Raw genomic sequence first — 23497 nt, forward strand, 5'->3', positions numbered from 1 at the left:
TTTCACCATACTTATTCAATCTGTATGCTGAGGAAATAATCCAAGAAGCTGGACTATATAAAGAAGATGACATCAGAATTGGAGAAAGACTCATTAACAATCTGTGTTTTGCAGTTAACACAACCTTCCTTGCTGAAAGTGAAGAGGACTTGAAGTACATACTGATGAAGATCAATGACTACAGCCTTCAGTATGAATTACACCTCAACATAATGAAAATAAAAATCCTCACAAATGGACCAATAAGGAACATCATGAGAAATGGAGAAAAGATTGAAGTTGTCAAGGATTTCATTTTACTTGGATTTAGATAAACACCCACAGAAGCAGCACTTAAGAAATCAAATGACGCATTCCATTGATCAAATCTGCTGCAAAAGACTTGTTTTTAGTTTTTATTTTGCTTTAAGTGAAAGTTTACAAATCAGTCAGTCTCTCATACAAAAATATATACACACCTTGCTATATACTCCTAATTGCTCTCCCCGTAATGAGACAGCACACTCCTTCCCTCCACTCTCTCTTTTTTGTCCATTCGGACACCTTCTGACTCCCTCTGCCCTCTCTTCTCCCCTCCAGACAGGAGATGCCAACATAGTCTCATGTGTCAACTTGATCCGAGAAGTTCATTCTTCACCAGAATAGTTTTCTATCCTGTAGTCCAGTCCAACCTTGTCTGAAGAGTTGGCTTTGGGAATAGTTCCTGTCTTGGGTCAACAGAAGGTCTCCAGTCCAATCTTGTCTGAAGAGTTGGCTTTGGGAATAGTTCCTGTCTTGAGTTAACAGAAGGTCTCAGGACCATGACCTCTGGAGTCATTCTAGTCTCAGTCAGACCACTAAGTCCAGTCTTTTTTTTGTGAATTTGGGGTCTGCATCCCACTGCTCTCCTGCTCCTTCAGGGGTTCTCTGTTGTGTTGGCTGTCAGAGTAATCATCGGTTGTAGCTGGGCACCGTCTAGTTCTTCTGGTCTCAGGCTGATGTAGTCTCTGGTTTTTGTGGTCCTTTCTGTCTCTTGGGCTCATATTTATCTTATTGCTTAGTGTTCTTCGCTCTCCTTTGCTCCAGCTGGGCTGAGACCCATTGATGCATTTCAGATGGCCATTTGCTAGCATTTAAGATCCCAGAAGCCATTCCCCAAAGTGGAACGCAGAATGTTTTCTTAATAGATCTGACTCTGGGCCTTTGTTAAATGTGAGCTTCTCATGTGCAGATGGATTTAAGTCTGGATCCTCAATTCTGTTCCATTGGTCTATGTATCTGTTTTTATACAAGTACCAGGCAGTTGTCACTATTGTGGCAGTATAATAGGCTCAAAATCAGAAAGAGTGAGGCCTCCTACCTTTTTCTTCATTTTCAGCAATGCTTTACTTCTCCGGGGCCTCTTTCCCTTCCATATGAAGTTGGTGATTTGCTTCTCCACCTCATTAAAAAATGTCGTGGGTATTTCAATTGGAATTGCATTGTATGTACAGGTCGTTTTTGTAGAATAGACATTTTTAAAATGTTAAATGTTCCTATCCATATGCATGTGAAAGCTGAACAATGAATAAGGAAGACTGAGGAACTGATGCCTTTGAATTGTAGTGTTGGCAAGAAATACTGAATACACCATGGACTGCCAAAAGAACAAAGAAATCTGTCTTGGAAGAAGTACAGCCAGAATGCTCGTTAGAAGCAAGGATGGTGAGACTGCGTCTTACATCCTTTGGACATGTTGTCAGGAGGAATCAGTTCCTGGAGAAGGACATCATGCTTGGCAGAGTACAGGGTCAGTGGAAAAGAGGAAGACCCTCAACGAGGTGGATTCACACAGCGCGGATGCAACACTGAGCTCGAGCATAACAATGATTGTAAGGATGGCTCAGGACCAGGCAGTGTTTTGTTCTGTTGTGCGTAGGATCACTATGAGTCAGAACCGACTCGATGGCACCTAACGACAACAACATATCAAGAGAAATAAATTACAAGTGATTGGGGTAGCAGAACAGAGGAAGATAACACAGAATACAGACAGAATTGTTGAATGTTTGTTGGCAGAAAGCTTCTCTGATATCAAAAAAGATGAGATGATACCTATACAAAAACCTCACCAAACCCCACACTAGGTAGATTCCAAAAGAAAGTCATAAAGACATGTTATAATCAAATTTGTCAAAACCAAAGATAAAGAGAAAATTTTAAAAGTGGCTAGGAAAAAGCAAAAAGTAACCTACAAAGGAGAGTCCATAAGACTAGCCTCTGACTATTTGTCAGAAACCATGTAGGCAAGAAGGCAAAGAGATGACATATATAAAGCCTTGAAGGAAAAAAAAAAAAAATTGCCAGCCAAGACTTACATATCCAGCAAAACTGTGTCTCAAACATGATGGTGAAATTAAGGCATTTCCAGATAAAGAAAAGTTTAGGGAATTTGCAAAAGCCAAACCAAATTACAAGAAATACTGAAGGGAGTCCTCCAACTAGAAAATCAATAACATCGGATAACAACTCAAGAGTAGAACATAGGAAAGGATAACTAGTTATCAACTCAGATAGGGAAGTCATAAAAATAAATCAAAGCAAAACACTAAAAATACGGAAACAGAGATGGCAGTACATAAGAGATGACAACATTCAAACAAAAAAGAGTGACTAAACAATGTAGTCTTGGATCTTTCATATAGAGAGAAAGTCAAGGTGATATAAAGAAATAAAAGATTGGTTTAAACTTAGAAAAACAGGGGTAAATATTAAGGTAAACACCAAGGAGACTAACAATCCTACACATCAAAATAGAAGAAATTAAAAAGAACAAGAAAAACATAAAGACTCAGCAAATAAAAATGAACAAAAATGAAAAAGATGAAAAGAAAATACATAAAGAAAAATGACTCAACACAGAAAATTAAGTGGAATCGACTCGATGGCAACCAGTTTGGTTTTCGGTTTTAGCAAGGTGTGTGTAAATTTTTGTATGAGAGACTGACCTGATTTGTAAACTTTCACTTAAAGCACAATAAAAATTAATTAAAAAAAAAAAGTGGGCAAAGGATATGAACAGGCACTTCACCAAGGAAGACATTCAGGTGGCTAACAGGTACATGAGGAAATGCTCAGGATCATTAGCCATTAAAAAAAAAAAAAAATGCAAATCAAAACTACAATGAGAAACCATCTCACTCTAGCAAGGCTAGCATTAGTCCAAAAAACACAACATAATGAATACTGGAGAGGTTATAGAGAGATTGGAACACTTATGCACTGCTGCTGGGAATGTAAAATGGTACAACTACTTTGGAAATCGATTTGGCACTTCCTTAAAAAGCTACAAATAGAAGTACCATACAATCCAGCAATCCTATTTCTTGGAATGTATCCTGGAGAAGTAAGAGCCCTCACATGAGTAGATATATGCACACCCATTTTCATTGCAGCACTGTTCACAATATCAAAAAGATAAGAACAACCAAGGTGCCCAACAATGGATGAATGGATAAACAAATTATAGTATATTCATACAATGGGATATTACACAAAGATAAAGAATAATAAATCTGTGAAATACTTCATGGATGAATCTGGAAGGCATTATGCTGAGTGAAGTTAGTCAGTCACATAAGAACAAATATTGCAGGAGACCACTATTATAAAAACTTGACTAAAGGTTTAAACACACAAAAATACATTCTTTGATGGTTACGAGGTTGGGGAGGGGGGAGAGGGGTATTCACTAACTAGATAGATAGCACACAAGAATTATTTTCACTGAAGGGAAGGACAATACACAATACAGGGGCAGTCAGCACAATTGGACTAAACCCAGAGCTGAGAAGTTTTTTGAATACAACCAAACACTTTGAAGGACAGAATAACAGGGACAGGGGTCTGGGGACCATGGTTTCAGGGGACATCTAGGTCAATTGGCATAACAAAGTGTATTAAGAAAACATTCTGCATACTACTTTGGTGAGTGGCCTCCGGGGTTTTAAAAGCTAGTGGGCAGCCATCTAAAATGCATCAATTGTTCCCAGCCAACCTGGAGCAAAGGAGAGTGAAGAACATCAAAGACACAGAGAAATATGAGCCGAAGAGACAGAAAGGGCCACATAAACCAGAAACTCCATCAGCCTGAGACCAGAACTAGATGGTGCCTGGCTACCTCCAATGACTGGTCTGACAAGGAACACAACAGAGAGTCCCTGAAGGAGCAGGAGAAAAATGGAATGCAGAGCTAAAATTCTAGTGAAAAAAAAAACAAAACCAGACTTAATAGTCTGATTGAGACTGGAGAGACCCCAGAAGACATGGCCCCCAACTCTCTGTTAACCCAGAACTGAAACGATTCCAAAGCCAACTCTGCAGATAAAGATTAGATTTGACGATAAGACATAAAATACTACTCGTGAAGAGAGTGCTTCTAAGCTCAAGTAGACACATGATATGAAATGGGCAGATCCTGTCGAGAGAAGGAGATGACAAGACAAAAAGGGACAAGAGCTGGTTGAATGGATACGGGAAATCCAGGGTGGAAAGGAGGAGTGTGCTGTCGCATTACAGGGAGAGCAGCTAGCGTCACATGACAATGTGTGTATAAATATTTGTATGAGAAACTAACTTGAACTGCAAACTTTCACTTAAAACACAATAAAAAGGGGGGAGGGGACTATGACTGGCAGATTCTACTTGAATGGAAGTTTTCAGTAGAAGTTTACATTCTTCTTTTTGAAGCCACTATGACTTCTTATTTTTTTATTATGTCATATGTTTGAAGTGAATGAGTTTAAGATGGTGAAGAGTGACATAACACCATCTTATCTCAAATTGTTTTTCATATAATATATTGAGAACACAGTAGATTAGCAACCAGAATTCATATGGAAACAACATGTAGTAAAATAAATTGATAAACACATGAAAATATTGAATTCATTAAAGCCTTTTAAGTGAATATTCACATGGAACACCATCTTCGTCTATTAAATAATGGTTGTCTTCTAGCTAAATCTACTCAGAGTATAGATAAACCTGCATACTATTGCCTAGCCAGTGATATTGTGATTTCTCACAACTCCATTAAAAATCAAGAGCCAAAATATCAACCCACATTCCACGAATGTGAAGAAAAATGTGTATCAAAATGATAGGGACACAACAAGAAAAAAGCTGATTATGAAACCCTAAAAAGGGAGTAACAACTCTATCTATACTGATCACAGTCAGAAGTTATCACAGAGAATAGCTTAAAATATGCTCCATGAAAATACATAGAATAAAGATTAAGGATCAAGGGATATTCAATGCCAGTTAGAAAGTAACAATGCTACGTATTTGCATTTTACTATAATGCAAATTGAATCAGACTTTCTAACATCATTGGTAAGATAGAGATGCTTTCGGTTGTACTCAAAGAAGACTGCAATGCTATTAGAGAAGTATGGTATATCCATGTCTGCAAGGTATGTGACTTGGAGGTGAGAGAAACAGGTAGAGAGAGGTAAATGGCTTGCAGCTGGTCTGCTAGGGGCTGGGAACCAGCTACCCTGCATTCTACCTTCTATTTTCTTAGTCTTTAAAGATTTGCAGTGTCCTAGGATCAGAATGACAGTAGAAGTATTTGGTTAATGAGGAACTTCGGATATTGAGCCCCCAGGGACACAGAGGCTACAAATAGTCTACCTGTAACCACCTCACTCACTTTAATAGCCAAATAATATGCATGCAGACATGACCATTTTGTATTCCTCTCCCATCAAGAAGCAGTACTCCACCCACAGATGATCCTCTTGCCGGGAAGCCTGGTGCCTCACTTGGTCCCTCTGCCTTTTCTAAGGAAAGCTCTTCCATCTACATCATCCAACATCCAGGACAGATGTCAAGCATCATTCCTTAGTGATACCAGCCAGGTAACCTAAATGCCTTAGTTAATGCTTGGAAATGAGGACAGGTGTTTTAATACAGGTTCATCCAGGGGAATGATGCATGTGAAGATAGTATGAGCATGAAATGATTGGAATCAAGTCACCCTTGAACTTCTGCCTGTCTCCCATCTCCCTGACATGTTTCCTTGTATCTTTGAACTGATAGTAAGGAGTTGTCATTCTGCTAGTGTCCTCTCTCTCCACAATGGCAAGGATCATTTTCCTCCTGAATAGAAGCTTGCCCTTTCTCAAGCAGGACGACTGTTTTAAAGTTCTGACATTTACTAACATTCTTGTGGTGGTGAAGAAGGTTTATCAACATCACCTTATCTTCCCACCCCTGCTTCTTAACACACATTTGTATTACAGGTTTTCCCTGCTATCCGAAAGTATTCCTATGAATCCTTTCATAAGCCAAAATGGCGCAAAGTGAAGAAGCAATTACCATTAATTTATACAGGAAAAATTTTTGAAGGTTCCAGGACTCAAAACATAACCCACTAAGTCATGCCAAATAACACATATAACCTAAAGTAATGCTAACATATAGTGTTGACATGCACATTTCAAAGCTATCGCAGTTTAATGCCGAGTGTATTTTTCAAAGAAGGAGCTTTGGGACAGACTCTCGTCACTAGGAGCTCTGCAATGCCTCCTTAAAGGCTCACTGCAAAACACTGGACGCTAGTTTGGATTTTCACCTTTTTCTGCAAAAGTGAAATCCAACTTAAATGTCTTTCACTTAGTGAAGAAAACAATTACTGATGTGGGTATTTTGTAAAAGCAAAGTGCTAAAACGTGAACATTTCTGTTGCCCAGCTCTAATTTCTGAGGAAAGCAGTGGAATCCAAGACAGTCTCACCAGGCTGCCTCCAGAGTCTATTTTTCTCTACAAAATTACCAAGTATTTAAAACGACAAAGAGAGCAGAAGGAGTATAATTAAAAAAAAAATGACCACCCTCTCACCCTTTCCAAAATAAATAAATGTTGATTCTCTGCTCTATCAGCTTCTGCATTTTTAAATAATAACCAAATAAAATGCATGCAGACGGTACCACCTTTGTGTTATCCCCTCCCATTCCTCTCATTCTCATCCCAAGGTGCTGCTTGCCGACCTTTGAATGCAGTTACCTCATCCTTTCCTTCAGATTCATCAGCAATATGGGACCTAGAAACCAAACAGGTGTTTCAGAGTTTATTCTCCTGGCACTGACAGAGGATCCAGAACTGCGGTCCCTCCTCTTTATCCTGTTTCTGTCCATAAATCTGCTCACAGTCCTGGGAAACCTGCTCATCATTCTGACTGTCAGCTCTGACCCCCACCTCCACACCCCCATGTACTTCTTTCTTTCCATTCTCTCCTTTACTGACATCTGTTTCAGCACCACCACGATCCCAAAGATGCTGGTGAACCTCCAAGCACAGAATCAGAGCATCACTTATGAAGGATGCCTCACCCAGACCTGCTTTGTGTTGGTTTTTGCTAGTTTGGAAAGTTTTCTCCTTTCAGTAATGGCCTATGACCACTATGTGGCCATTTGTCACCCACTGAGATACACAGCTATCATATATCTCCGCCTCTGTGGCCTGCTGACTCTAGTCTCCTTGCTCATTAGCATTTTGGATGCCCTGTTCCTCAGTCTGATGTTGTTGTGACTGTCCTGCTGCACAGATCTGGAAATTCCTTACTTCTTCTGTGAAGTTGTTCAGGTCATCAAAGTTGCCTGTTCTGAAACCCTCATCAATAATATCATCTTATATTTTGCAGCTAGCATACTGGGTGCTCTTCCTTTCTCTGGAATCATTTTCTCTTATACTCAAATTGTCTCCTCCATTTTGAGAATACCTTCAGCAGGTGGAAAGTAGAAAGCTTTTTCTACCTGTGGGTCTCACCTTTCAGTTGTTTCCTTATTCTACGTGTCAGCTTTTGGCGCAACATTTACACACTCTTCTAGAAAGACTGCAGTAGCTTCAATGCTGTACACTGTAGTTACTCCCATGACGAACCCCTTCATCTATAGCCTGATAAACAGGGACATAAAGGGAGCCTTGGGGAACGTTATCAGGTGCACACCTGCTTTTCAGTGATTGTATTATGTACTTTGGGTTGGATTTCTAGATTGAATCAAAGTGACAGAGTCACAGATGGCTACCACACACTCAGCTATCATATTCGGACATCGTGCTTGGAGACACAAAACTGACTGTCCGAGGACCTGTTGTTAATAGATCTTTCCATAGAATCATACAGAAGACATCTCCTTCCATTTTATCACTGAGAATAACATCATATATCCCTTTCTAATGAAAGTTTTGTTTGGGGAAAAGAATTGCTATGAGAGCTTTAGACTGACCATGTAAAGAATATTTTCTGTTGGGAAGTTAATTCCTATAACCACTAAAAGCACTTAATCCAATGCCTGGCACAGGATACTCAATCAAATTTAGGTAGGACCATTGTGTTCTGTATGTTGCTGTAATTTATACGGCGTATTATTCCTTGTTCTCATGTATTTTACACTTTCTTCAGCAGTTTTACTGGTTTACCATTATTCTAATATCCATTAGCACGTTTTACTCATCTTCGTAATTAAATCAAATGAATGAATATTTGTTGAGTAGGCAGGGTAGAGTTGGTAGTCTTTTTTGGAACCACATTTGCTTTGATCCTTAAAAAACCAAAAACAAAAAATACTGATGAGAGTGTACATGAGATTTTCCTTTTCTCATTCGTCACCTTATGTTGCAGTTTTTCTTTCTCAACTCTGGTGAGTCCACACAGAGGCTGGTTAAAATTAATTTAATCATTAAAGTCTTAGTGGGTTGTCTGCACTCTTAGGAATCTCATGCAAAACTTTGTAATGTTTTCTTACGAAGAAAACAATTTTTCTACAGACATGGACTTTATTCAAGGAAGAAAGAGAGTAAAATGAAATGGGACCAAAGGCTAGTTGGCAAACTTAAGAAGGTTAGTTTCCCCACAATCACAAAGAAGCAGGGCCATCAGTCAGAATCATCTCTTTGGTGTTGGGATGACAACAAGACAGATCTTGTAGAAGAATTAATGCAGTGCCGGAGATCCTTCTGTTCTGGTCATCATTAACGGTGGCTGTGGGATTGCAATCAGCACTAAACCAGGAGGTCAGCTCCTCACCAGGCGTATTGTAGTGCAAAGCTGTCTCCATGTACGTTCATAAAGCACTTGCAGAGATGAGTCACCTGAGACCTTGTTTGTAGTGCTGTTTTCCATACCTCACCTAAGAACTACTGACTTTGATATCTGGGGAGACATCTGAAGGATGAACATTCTAAATAATTACTTCTTTGAGATTTTGATGCAGGCTGAAGTTTGAGAAGAATGACTTTAATATTAGAAGATGAAAGAATGGATTTAGAATCTAGAATATGAAAGAATCTGGGAAGTGAAATCTTTTAAATTTTACATATTATTAAAATATCACGTGCAAAGTACTGTATGAAATGTATCAGTAGTTCTTAAAGAATAGTAATATAATGAGAACTCATATACCCATGTCCCAGGTTATGAAATAAAGTAATGACATCACCATATAATCCAATGAATACTCTCCCTGTACCCTCCCAGTGGCAAACACTATCCTGAATTCTATATTTATCTTTTTCTCTGAAGTTCTGTTTTGTTGAATCTTATTGTTATGGATTTAATTATGCCTCCTAAAAAGATAGGTTGAAGTCCTAACTCCTGTAAGTGTGACTTCATTTAGAAATAATACCTTTGAAGATACTATCTGTTAAGATGAGGTCACACTGGAGTATGTTTGAACAGAGCAAGGGGATACTGAGTGATATAAAGTCAGGGAAGTTGTGTGTCAGGGTTGTGTCTTTCACCACATTTATTCAATCTGTATGCTGAGCAAATAATCCAAGAAGCTGGACTATAGGAAGAAAAGCATGGCATGACCTTAGGGTTGGAGGAAGACTCATGAACAACCTGTGCTGTGCAGATGACACAACCTTTCTTGCTGAAACTGAAGAGGACTTGAAGTGCTTATATGCATACATACATACGTACATACATATATATATGTACTCTATACCATCCTAGTGGGAATGAAGTGGTGTCTCATTGTTGTTTTTAATTTTTTTTATTGTGGTAAAATATATATAACAGAAGTATACCATTTAATCTTAAGTTGTAAAATTCATGACATTAATTACATGCATTATGTTGTACTAACATCATTAATCATTTCCAAAAGATTTGCATTACCCAAAAGAGAAACTCAGTACACCTTCAGCAATAACTCTCAGCTTCATTTCCTCCCATCTACTGGTAACCACTAATAGACTTTGCTTCCTAGGCATTTGTATGACTAGGTGTTTTATATAAGTGGGATATAAGGAGCCCTAGTAGATCATAGGAAACCCTGGTGGCTTAGAGATTAAGAGCTACAGCTGTTAAGGAATAGTTCAGCAGTTTGAATCCCACCAGGTGATCCTTGAAACTCTATGGGGCAGTTATACTCTGTCCTATAGGAAGTATAACAATTCCTACGAGTTGGAATTAACTTGACCATAAGGGGTTTGATTTTCTTTTTGTGGTGGATCATAAAATATTTATCCCTTTGTGCCTGACTTATTTCATTCAGCATAAAGATTTCAAGCTTCATCTATGTTTCAGTATGTATCAAGACTTCATTTCTCTTTATGACTAAATAGCATTCCATTGTATGAATACACAAAATTTTGCTTATCCATTCTTCTGTTGACTATGCAAAGGCATTTGACTGAGTAGATCATAACAAGTTATGGATAACATTGGGAAGACTGAGAATTTTGGAACACTTAATTGTGCTCATGAGAAACCTGTACTTAGATCAAGAGGCAACCATTCGAACAGAACAAGGGGATGCTTTGTGGTTTATAGACAAGAAAGGTGTGCATCAGGGTTGCATCCTTTCACTGTACCTATTCAATCTGTATGCCGAGCAAATAATCCAAGAAGCTGGACTGTATGAAGAAGAACTGGGCATCAGGATTGGTGGAAGACTCACAAACAACCTGGTACTTTTGTGGGAAGAGGGATGTCTTTGAATATACAATCAAATTACATAAGTGTTCTGTGTCCACGTGTGCATGGAACTTACAATGGATGTGAGCAGAAAGACTTGGAGGAAAGTGGATGACATATTCTTGGGGTAGGAATCAGCCAGTGCTAAACTCTTTCTTTGAGCCTTGCTTCTCAACAATTTTCTCTGCCCTGAGATCAGAATGACAACAAAAGACTTTGACTAATAAGGAGCTTTGGATATTGAAACCTCAAGGGCCACGGAGACTACAAATAGTCTGTCTATAACCACACACTCAACAGCCTTGCCCAGGTCAGTAAGCAGCACAACTAAGAAGAAAAGACCTGGTCTTTATGTTTTTCTGTGCTCCCTGAGTACAGCACTTTCATTTCTATAATTCAGTGTCCAAGGAGAACTTAATGTCACTTCTTAGTGCTAGCACCTAGGTAATCTGAAGTTCCCTAACTTATGTTTTGCAAATAGGGAGAGATCTTTGTCTAACAGTCCATCTAGGGGCAGCTGTGAAACAAGTACTTGCAGAAGATGAGCAGAATGGAGTCATGTGTGAGATTCCTGCCTAATTGTCGATCCTTTTGACATGTTTCCTTGTACCTTTACACCAATACTTGAACAACTGTCATTCTGCTGACATCCTACTCTGACCCTAAAATTCCAGAGGCTTTTCCCATCTCAAGACAAACTTGTCCTTGCTCAATTTTGATGAATGTTGTAGATTTTTCCAAAAAAATTTTAATATTGTTTTGAGAGAGCAGGGGTGTATGGTGATCTGTTCTTACATTTCTATATATGATTCTTAATACTGCTTTGTAGGGAAGATCATTGGTATTCATTCTATTATCTGTTTATAAGAACTCTGTGGGAGGAGGTGGAAAATTAGGCAGAACCCACAGGCTAAATCAGCCATTTACCTATTTCCTTTCATTGATCAATGAAGTATTCTAACAGGCACAACAGCACAGAAGAACAGGAGAAATACCCATGTATTTATGTTTCCAGAATTAATAAATTGTGATATTTTGCCATAACAACTATCTTCTTAAATGAACACAATAGTATGCATAAAGATGACGTACTCTTTTTATTCCTGTCCATTTCCCTCCTTTGTTTCTCAGAGGCAACTATAGTCTTGAATTTGGTAAGCCTCTAGGCATTAGGTTATTCAATAATTAAAATTTGAAGAAGGAGGTAGTGGAGGAGAGAGGAGGGCTGAGAGAAAAAGAGTGAAAGAGGAAGGAAAAAAGGAAGAGGAGGAAAAAGGAAAAAGAGTGAGCATAGAGAAGGATTTGTAATATCCATTTTGTTTCACAGTATAGATGTGAGGCTTCCTCTAAAATGACGGATCCTTGTATATCTATTATGTGTCTCATCACATCTATTTTTTCCATCAGACTCATCAAGAACATGAAATCAGAAAACAAAACGTGAAAAACAAGCAGGATTCCTCTCTCTCATACTCCAGCACTGCAGCCCCTCCTTTTTAGGCTGTTCCCATCCATGTACCTAGTCAATGATCTCAGGAACCTGATCTTCATCCTGGACTTCAAGTTGAATCCTACCTCTGCTCTGTAGTAGCTGTCTGACCTTTGACAATTTGCTTCAAGCTCAGTTTCAACATCTATAAAGTTAAAAAAAAAAAAAAAAAAAAGTTGGCATAAGTATATTAGTTCATGTGTTGGGTAATGTTGGAGTTGCCCCAACTTTAGAAGTGATACAAACAGGGTCAAACATTAAAAACAATTATCACTCCTAACAAAGTTTTCAGAGATTGGGAAGTCCAGGTATGCAGCTATAATGTTGCATTTTCACTCTTCATATGTTGGTTCCTCCCTAAGGTTGTTTTCCTTATGGTCACCAAAGGTTGCAGTAGTACATAGATCATTTCAGAAAGAACAATAGGAACAGAAACCTGACTGCCTCTATTTGGTCTCTTTGTAGTGGAGAGATAGTCTTCCCAAGGAATCATTTAGAAGACAGCCCATATTATCAGCCTGGTATGGTACATATGCACCTCCCAAATCTAATTACTTTTAAGAGAAATTTCATTACCTTGGGAGGCTTAGACTAATTCTTTTATTAGGAAAGTCTGATGTGGAGTCAAGCACCATAGTGACTACAAGTGCGTACTTTAATGTCAATTCGTATTACTGTGGTGGCTTGTATGTTGCTGTAATGCTGGAAGCTATACCACCAGTATTTCAAACATCAGCAGGGTCACCTATTGTGGACAGGTTTCAGTAGAACTTCCAGACTAAGGCAGACTGGGAAGAAAGTCCTAGCAATCTACTTCTAAAAATCAGCCGATGAAAACATGATGGAGAACAGAATATGGTTCTGGATCTTCAACTCACTTACTTTGAATGCCTCATCAGAAGGGATCAATCACTAGAAAGACATCATGTTTTATAAAGCTGAGGAACAGCAAAGGCCAGGGAAATCTTCAAGGAGATGGATTGACAACAGCCACTACAATGAACACAAACATACCAAAAACTGTGAAGGTGGCACAATATCAAGGAGGATTTCATTTGGTTATACATGGGGTCCAATTAGTTGGTGCTGACTCAGTAGCAACTAACAGCAACAAATACAATGCCTGCCACCTAAGAAGTATTCAATGTGCTCAATGAATGTGAGCCAACACAACTTTATTCCAGGTCTGGCTTTCTCATTCTGCTCCTTTCTTTTCTTTCCTGCTTTTTTTTTATTTTCACATATTAGAAGCACTTGCTTCAGCACTTAGCCTAGCAGAGCAACTTTAACTGTTAATCCCATTTGGAAGTGCCTCAGAAGAAGAGCACTTCTGTACCCAAAGCCAAGCCTCCTCCTAGGTTGCAACCAATGACGCATCAACACACCTTTTAAAGGCCTGACCCTCTTCCTCAAACTAGGATAACTCAAAAGGGCCATTTCAGTTCCAGAGCTCCCTGCAGGGTCAGCAGAGGCTAATCTTCCTCTGCCCAATTCTTCTCCCTTCCTTTCTCTTTCACACGTGCTGATCCAAGAAGTACTCCCTAAGAAATCTTTGGCATCCTAATCTTCTTCCCAGGAAACCTAACCTGATGCACTAAGAAAAGCATGACTGGAGGAGGTGAAGCCAAGATGACGGAGTAGTCAGATACTTCTTGTGGTCCCTCTTCAACAAAGACACACACACACACAAAAAGTAAAGTGAATATATATGAAAATCTAAGAGTCCTGAACATCAAAGACAAAGTTGAGAAACCGGACTGAGCAGCAGGGGGACAGACAGTTCAGAAGTAGCTATGAGTTGCCAGTCCTGACCTGGCTGGAAATGGCACCCTGCAGGCTGAGTCAACAGGCACAAGTGGAGAGGCAAGCAGTGACACTTGGGACGCGTTTTCCACATCAGAAGAGAGTGCTCAAACCTCCAGAATCAGCAAGAAAAGGTGATAAGTTGGCAAAAGATAAGTACAAGATTTAACCAACTGTATGATTTTAAAAAAAGCTTTTTGGGAAGTACCTCTTTCCCGTTTATCTGCCCTTTCTCCACTCTGCTCTGGGTCCCCGGCCAACTTCAGCTATCACTGCACTCCTTGGGCCAGAAGTAGGACTCGTTACGCACCCCAGCCATTCTCCTGGCTTTGGAGAGGGAACAAATTAACAAACAGGAAAAATTAATCTACCAGTTCCCCTAAGCTGGGAACTTGGGGCAGACATAGCCCTTTACCTAGGCACAGGCATAAGGGGTCCAAAGACTTTGAATGCCTTTCACCACTACATAGAGCTGTGTGGGCCCATTTCAACAGCGTAAGCCCTCATAAGCACAGTATAACAGGGTGTATTACTGAAGTCTACTTTCATCTGTATCTGTCATAAGGGGGAGTGGTAGGTTCATGACATTTGACACCGCCCTGCCCTTTAAGCACAGTCCTCACCTACCAACATCAGGGGCCTGAGTACTGGTGGCTCCACTCACTCTACTGAACCACCCATGACAGGGATGCAAGACTAAGTGGTAACTCCTAGCCCTTACAGCCAGTAGTCTTGAGTGCCCATAGTCTGGCTGCAAAACCCACCTACCTACATACTCTAGGGAACAGGAACACACCTTCCACACAGACACTCAGCAGCAGCAGTCAGCCCCCTGCCTTGATGAGCATATGACCCTTTACTACAGCCAGATACCTGTGCCTGCTCCACCCACTCCTGCCCATCTAGGACTGTAGGTGAGAATCTGCACTACACACTCGGTGACCAACGACAAGAAACCTAGCTGAATCCACCCAAGATAAGTAAATGGACTCCTGGGCTTACATATCTAGTAATAGCACCAGCCACCTGGAGACAGGATATGAGAGTTTCAAAGGTGCCAATAATCAAACTAGCTCACATGAACAGCCTATGTGGGTATATGAAAACAAAACAAGAAGCTAGGATGCAGTAAACAAACATAAAAAGCATAAATATAGTAACTTATTGATAGCTCAGGGATAACAGTCAATATAAAAATCACAGAAAGAGGCAGACCTTGATGACTTCAGCAAGCCACCAAAACAAGGAATCAAGAAACCCTCCAGACAAAGAAAATTTCTTGGAATTACCAGAGGTAGAATTCAAAAGACTAATATGCTAAAATCTTCAAGAGATCAGGAAGATCAAGCAAAATGCAGAACAAGCCAAGAAACACAGAGACAAAGCCATAGAGGAACTTAAGAAGCTTATACAAGAGCATAATGACAAATATAACAGGCTGCAAGAATCCATAGAGAGACGTCAAACAGAAATCCAAAAGATTAACAATAAAATTTCAGAATTAGACAACTCAATAGAAAGCCATAGGAGCAGAATTGAGGCAATGGAAGTCAGAATTAGCGAGACTGAAGACAAAGCACTTGACACCAACTTATTTGAGGAAGAATCAGATAAAAGATTTTTTTAAAAAAATGAAGATGCCCTAAGGATTATGTGAGACTCTATCAAGAGGAAAACCTACGAGTGGTTGGAGTACCAGAACAGGGGTGAATAACAAAGAATACAGAGAGAATTTTTGAAGATTTGTTGGCAGAAAGCTTCACTGAAATCATGAAAAATGAGAAGATATCTATCCAAGGAGCTCACCAAACCCATAAAAGATAGATTACAAAAGAAAGTCACCAAGCCAAAAAAAGTCACCAAGACATATTATAATCAAACTTGCCAAAACCAAAGATAAAGAGAGAATTTTAAAAGTGGCTAAAGATAAACAAGAAGTTACACAGAAGAATCCATAAGACTAAGCTCAGACTACTCAGCAGAGACCATGCAGGCAAGAAGGCAATGCAATGATACATATAAAGCCTTGAAGGAAAAAAAATTGCCAGCCAAGATTTATATATCCAGCAAAACTGTCTCTCAAATATGATGGCAAAATTAGGACATTCTCAGATAAATAGAAGTTTAGGGAATTGGCAAAAACCAAACCAAAATTACGAGAAATACTAAAGGGAGTCCTCCAGTTAGAAAATCAATAACAGCAGATAACAACCGAAGACTAGAACACAGGACGGAGCAACCGGATATCAACCCAGATAAGGAAGTCACAAAATAAATCAAAGCAAAACACAGAAAATAGGGAAACAGAGGTGTCAATATGTAAAAGACAACAACACTAAAACAGAAAAGAGGGACTTAAAAATGTGGTCATTGATCTTTCATTTGGATAGGAAGGCAAGGCAATATAAAGAAATAAAAGATTGGTTTAAACTTAGAAAAATAGGGGTAAATATTAAGGTAACCACAAAAGAAACTAACGATCCTATCAAAAAACAAGAAAAACATAAGACTCAGCAAATAAAAAATCAACAACAATGAAAAAGGTGAAAAGAAAATGCATAAAAACAACTCAGCACAGAAAATGAAGTGAAACAAAGAAACTACCAACAAACAACGCACCAAAAAAGACATGAAATGACAGCACTAAACTCACACCTGTCAATACTTACTCTGGATGTAAATAGACTAAATGCACCAATGAAGAGACAGAGTGGCAGAATGGATAAAAAACACGATCCATCTATATGCTGCCTACAAGAGACACACCTTAAAGACACAAACTAAAACTCAAAAGATGGAAAAAAATCTATCAAGCAAACATCACAGAAGGAACAGGAGGTGGTTGAATGGACACGGGAACTCCAGGGTGGAAAGGAGGAGTGTGCTATCACATTATAGGGAGAGACTAGGGTCACATAACAATGTGTGTGTAGATATTTGTATGAGAAACTAACTTAAACTGTAAACTTTAACTTAAAACACAGTAAAAAAAATATGACTGGCCAATTCTATTTGAATAGAAGGTTTCAGTAGAAATTTACATTCTTCTTTTTGAACCCACTATGCCTTCTTATTTTTTAATTATGTCATATGTTTGAAGTGAATGAGGTTAGGACGGTGAAGGGTGACGTTATAATGCCATCTTGTCTCCAATTGTTTCTCATACAACATATATTGAGAATACTGTAGATTAGCAAATAAAATTCATATGGAAACTACGTGTAGTAAAATCAATGGATAAGCATATGAAAACATTGTATTCATTAAAGATGAAGGTTTTTAAGTGAATATTCACATGGGACACCATCTTCATCTATTAAATAATTTTTGTCATCTAACTAAATCTACTGAATATGGATAAACCTACATACTAATGCCTAGCCAGTGACCTTGTGATTTCTCACAGCTCCATTAAAAATCAAAAGCCAAAATATCAACCCACATTCAACTGTGAAGAGAAATGTGTATCAAAATTATTGGGACACAACAAAAAAAAAGCTAAATATGAAACCATAAAAAGGGAGTAACAGGTCTATCTATAGTGATCACAGCCAGAATTGATCACAGAGAATAGCTTAAAATATGCTCTGTATAAATATACAGAATGAAGAGTGAGGATCACGGGATATTCAAATGACACGAACAATGCTACAGATTTACATTTTATCATAGCCTAGCTATATTTCTCAAGATATTATCTCTACCATCATATATAAATTATATTTTCACACCTAAAATTGGAATCAGGCTTTTTAATACCATTGGTGAGATGGATATGCTTTCGGTTGTACTTAAAAAGGCAGCAATGCAATTAGAGAAGGATGGTGTACCCACATGTGCGAGGTATGTGACATGAAGGTAAGAGAAACAGGTAGAGAGAAGTAAATGGCAAACAGCTGGTCCCCCAGGGACTGGGAATCAGCTTTCCTGAATTCTACCTTCTATTGTCCTGGCCCATAAAGATATTCACTGTCCTGCCATCAGAATGACAAGAAAAGTGTTTGGTTAATGAGGAGCTTTGGATATTGAGCCCCCAGGGACCTAGAGAGTACAAATAGTCTACCTGTGATGACCTCACTCAATATTCCTCCCCCAGCCAGGAAACAGCACACCTGGGAATCCTCCCACAGATGAGCCTCTTGCTCAGGGGCCTGATGCCTCACTTGGTCCTTCTGCATTTCCTGAGCAAAGCTCTTCCACCTGCATCATCCAACATCCAGGGCAGATGTCAAGCATCATTCCTCACTGATGCCAGCCAGGTAACCTAAATCCCTTAGTTAATGTTTGGAAACGGAGACAGGTGTTTTAATAGTTTCATCCAAGGGAGTGATGCACGTGAAGATAGTATGTGCATGAAATGACTGGAATCAAGTCACCCCTGAACTCCTGCCTAACTATCTCCCATCTTTCCGACATGTTTCCTTGTATCTTTGCACTGATGTCAAGGAGCTGTCATTCTACTAGTGTCCTCCTCCCTCTCCACAATGACAAGGACCATTTTCCTCCTGAACAGCCCCTTCTCTAGCATGATGACTGCTTTCAAATTCTCTGTAATTTCAACATTCTTGTGGTGATGAAACAGGGCTCATTAATATCACCTTATCTTCCCATTCCTGGCTCTCAACATACCTTTACATTACAAGTTTCTCCCACTACCTGAAAGTAGAACATTCCTATGAAATATTTCATAAGCCGAAATGGTGTAAAGCGAAGAAAATTATCATTAATGTATATGGGAAAATTTTGTGAGCATTCCCAGACCCAAAAAATAACTCACCAAATCATACTAAGTAACACATACGAACTTAAAATGACACTAACGTACAGCGTTAACAGACAGTTCAAAACTATGCCATTTTACACTGAGATGCTGAGTGTAGGTCCCAGGGAAGGGACTTGTCCAAAAGACACTGACTTCTCAGGGTGTGAGCTGCTTCTTAGATGGCTTTCTGTAGAATGAACGCTAAACGCTAGTTTCCCTCTTCCCCTTTTTTTATAAATGTGAAAAGTCTCTTCGGATACCTTTTAGTTAATGGAGAAAACAAGTATTAATGTGGATCTTTCATAAAAGTAAAGTGGAATAAAGTGAACTTTCGAAAAGCGGGAGATATATTTATTTCTGTTGCCCAGTTCTGACCTCTGGAGAAAGAGGTCGTGTCCAAGACAGACTCATCACCTGCCTCCCAGTCTGTTTTTTCCAAATTGCCAAATATTTAAAATGAACAAAAATAGTGTAATAAAAAAAGACCACCCTTTCATCCTTTTCCAAAATAAATAAATATTGACACTCTGCTATATCAGCTTCTTTTTTTTTTTTTAACTAAATAACATGCACACATATGGCTCTACCTTTGTATTCCCCTCCATTCTTCTCATTCTCATCCCAAGATGGTGTTTGCTGACATTTGATTGTAAGTCACCTCATCTTTTCCATTAGATTCATTGACAATATGGAACCTAGAAACCAAACAGGTGTTTCAGAATTCCTTCTCCTGGCACTGACAGAGGATCCTGAAATGCAGCCTCTCTTCTTCAGCCTGTTCCTGTCCATATATCTGGTCACTGTCCTGGGAAACCTGCTCATCACCCTGGCCGTCAGCTCTGACCCCCACCTCCACATCCCCATGTACTCCTTTCTTTCCACTCTCTCCTTTACTGACATCTGTTTCAGCACCACCACGATCCCAAAGATGCTGGTGAACCTCCAAGCACAGAATCAGAGCATCACTTATGCAGGATGCCTCACCCAGGTCTGCTTTGTCATGATTTTTGCTAGTTTGGAAAATTTTCTTCTTGGAGTGATGGCCTATGACCGCTATGTGGCCATTTGTCACCCACTGAGGTACATGGTCATCATGAACACCCGCTTCTGTGGCCTGCTTATTCTAGTCTCCTTGCTCGTTAGCATTGTGGATGCCCTGCTCCACAGTCTGATGTTGTTGAGACTGTCCTTCTGTACAGACCTGGAAACCCTTTACTTATTTTGCGAAGTTTTTCAGGTCGTCAAAGTTGCCTGTTCTGAAATCCTCACCAATAACATCATCTTATATTTTGCAGCTAGCATACTGGGTGTTGTTCCCTTCTCTGGAATCATTTTCTCATATACTCAAATTGTCTCCTCCACTTTGAGAATGCCATCAGCAGGTGGAAAGTATAAAGCTTTTTCTACCTGTGGGTCTCACCTCTTAGTTGTTTCCTTATTCTATGGGACAGCTTTTGGTGCATATGTAAGTACGACATTTACACACTCTTCTTGGAAGACCGCAGTAGCTTCAGTGGTGTACACTATGGTAACTCCCATGATGAATCCCTTCATCTATAGCCTGAGAAACAGGGACGTGAAAGGAGCCACAAGAAACCTTATCAGGTACACAATTGCTTTTCAGTGATTATATTATCTGCTTTGGGTTTGGATTTCTGGATTGAGTCAAAGTGACAAAGTACCCTTGAGCCAGAATGCCTGACTTTTCCATTACCATATTCTTCTAAAATGAAGAGATAACATAATGGCTAAGTGTAATTAAACTTGGGGTTGAAATCTGACTTCACTCTTTGTGTAGCTCTGTGCTGTTTGACAAATTATTTCAACTCTGTAAAATCAATTTCATTAGGTTCCATAGAAGCAGAGCCTGAGGTAGGTTTTGTTATAGTGATTTTGGGGAAACATTCTCAGAAGAAAGAATGAGAAAGTGGAATGGGCTGGTGAAGGATGTAAGCAAACCATAACTTCAGCTTTATCCACTGATAGATTCATGTGAATGGCACCCCAGGGTTAGTCTCACTGAGTGACAAGGCATCTGACCTTTCATGCCCCAATTTAGAAATTATTACGACTGTCATTGGTAAGCTGCATGTGCCCCTGGTGTCATCAACATTCATCACATTCAACTTGATCCTGTATAAAATTGGCTGATTAGATTATTGCTGTGGCTTCAGGTGATTGTGAGATAATTGAAACTTATCACCGAGGAAGGCTTTGGTATTACGAAGAAAACAACAACCCTGACTCTAAATGCTCAAACAATAAAGAGAGTTATCTTTCATTACAAGGACATCAGGGATTGGAAATGCATAGAAACAGGACAGTAGGACTTCATTCATTTCCCCACGAGGTGCCTTCATCCTAGGAATGGTCTCCCTCATGGTCACAGATGGCTGCAAGAGAGTCACGTGTCATAGCCAGACATCATGCTGAGACACAAAACTGACTCTTCATGGACCTACTGTGAATAGAGGACCTATTGTTAATACACCTTTCCATAGAATCATACAAAAGACATCTCCTCCCATCTGATTGCTGAGAATAGCATCATATATCCCTTTCTAATCAAACTTCCATTTGTTGTTATTCTTAGGTGCCGTTCCGTCAGTTCTGACCCATAGCTATCCTACACACAACACAACGAAACACTGCCTGGTTCTGAGCCATCCTTACAATCTTTGTTATGCTTAAGCTCATTGTTGCAGCCATTGTGTCAATCCACCTCATTGAAGGTCTTCCTCTTTTTTGCTGACCCTGTACTTTGCCAAGCATGACATCCGTCTCCAGGGACTGATCCCTCCTGACAACATTTCTGAAGTATTTAAGATGCAGTCTCACTATCCTTGCTTCTTAGGAGCATCCTGGCTCTAATTCTTCCAAGACAGATTTCTTCACTCTTTTGGCAGTCCATGGTATATTCAATATTCTTCACCAACACCATAATTTAAAGGCGTAAATTCTTCTTCGGTCTTCCTTATTCATTGTCCAGCTTTCACATGCACATGATGCGACTGAAAATACCACGGCTTGTGTCAGGCACTCCTTAGTCTTCAAGGTGATATCTTTACTTTTCAACATTTTGAAAAGGCCCTTTGCAGCAGATTTGCCCAATGCAATGCGTCTTTTGATTTCTTGACTGCTGATTCCATGGCTGTTGATTGCGGATCCAAGTAAAATGAAATCCTTGACAACTTCAATCTTTTCTCTGTTTATCATAATGTTGCCCGTTGGTCCAGGTGTGAGGATTTTTTTTTCTTTATGTTTAGGTGCAATCCATACTGAAGGCTGTGGTCTTTGATCTTCATCAGTATGTGCTTCAAGTCCTTTTCACTTTCAGCAAGGAAGGTTGTGTCATCTGCATAATGCAGGTTGTTAATGAGTCTTCCTCCAATCCTGATGCCCTGTTCTTCTTCATATAGTCTAGCTTATCAGATTATTTGCTCAGCATACAGATTGAAGAGGTATGGTGAAAGAATACAACCCTGACCCACAACTTTCTTGACTTTAAACAAATCAATATCCCCTTGTTCTGTCCAAACAACTGCCTCTTGATTTATGTAAAGGTCCCTCATGAGCACAATTAAGTCTTCTGGAATTCCCATTCTTTGTGATGTTATGCATAATTTGTTATGATCCACACAGTCCAATGTCTTTGCATAGTCAATAAAACACAGGTAAACATCCTTCTGGTATTCTCTGCTTTCAGCCAGATCCATCTGACATCAGCAATGACATCCCTGTTTCTACGTGCTCTTCTGAAACTGGCCTGAATTTCTGGCAGTTCCTTGTCGATATACTGCTGCAGCTATTTTTGAATGATCTTCAGCAAAATTTTGCTCGCGTGTGATATTAATGATATTGTTCTATAATTTCCACATTCAGTTGGATCACCTTTATAGGCATAAATATGGATCTCTTCCAGTCAGTTGGCCAGGAAGCTGTCTTCCATATTTCTTGGCATAGATAAGTGAGCACCTCCAGGGATGCATCTGTTTGTTGAAACAAATCAATTGATATTCCATCAATTCCTGGAGCCTTGTTTTTCACCAATGCCTTCAAAGCAGCTTGGACTTCTTCTTTCAGTACCATCGGTTCCTGATCATATGCTACCTCTTGAAATGGTTGAAAGTTGACTAATTCTTTTTGGTATACTGACTCTGTGTATTCTTTCCATCTTCTTTTGATGCTTCCCCTGTCATTTAATATTTTCCACACAGAATCCTTCAAAATTGCAACACAAGGCTTGAATTTTTTTCTTCAGTTCTTTCAGCTTGAGAAATGCCGAGGATGTTCTTCCCGTTTGGTTTTCTATCTCTAGCTCTTGCACACATCATTATAATACTTTTTCTTCTCGAGCTGCCCTTTGAAATCTTCTGTTCAGTTCTTTTATTTCATCGTTTCTTCCTTTTGCTTTAGCTGCTCAACGTTCATGAGCAAGTTTCTGAGCCTCCTCTGACATCCATCTTGGTCTTTTCTTTCTTTCCTGTCTTTTCAA

General features: G+C 39.4%; 1 protein-coding gene and 1 pseudogene across 1 annotated transcript; both read left to right on the forward strand.

Moving 5' to 3' along the window:
* The first annotated feature begins 6902 nt into the window (after window positions 1-6902).
* Window positions 6903-12386, forward strand: LOC100670206 (olfactory receptor 7G1-like; annotated as a pseudogene).
* Window positions 12387-19690: 7304 nt separating this feature from the next.
* Window positions 19691-22717, forward strand: LOC135230630 (olfactory receptor 7G2-like). The gene has a single exon (XM_064280561.1). It carries the CDS (start codon window positions 19691-19693, stop codon window positions 20627-20629), a length of 939 nt encoding a protein of 312 aa, XP_064136631.1. The 3' UTR covers window positions 20630-22717.
* Window positions 22718-23497: the final 780 nt, after the last annotated feature.

The sequence above is a fragment of the Loxodonta africana genome, chromosome 3 (genome assembly GCF_030014295.1).
Source record: "Loxodonta africana isolate mLoxAfr1 chromosome 3, mLoxAfr1.hap2, whole genome shotgun sequence".
NCBI lineage: Eukaryota > Metazoa > Chordata > Mammalia > Proboscidea > Elephantidae > Loxodonta > Loxodonta africana.

What these genes read in the sequence shown, in the direction of transcription:
- LOC135230630 (XM_064280561.1), top strand. Translation starts at nt 19,691, where the DNA reads ATGGAACCTAGAAACCAAACAGGTGTTTCAGAATTCCTTCTCCTGGCA.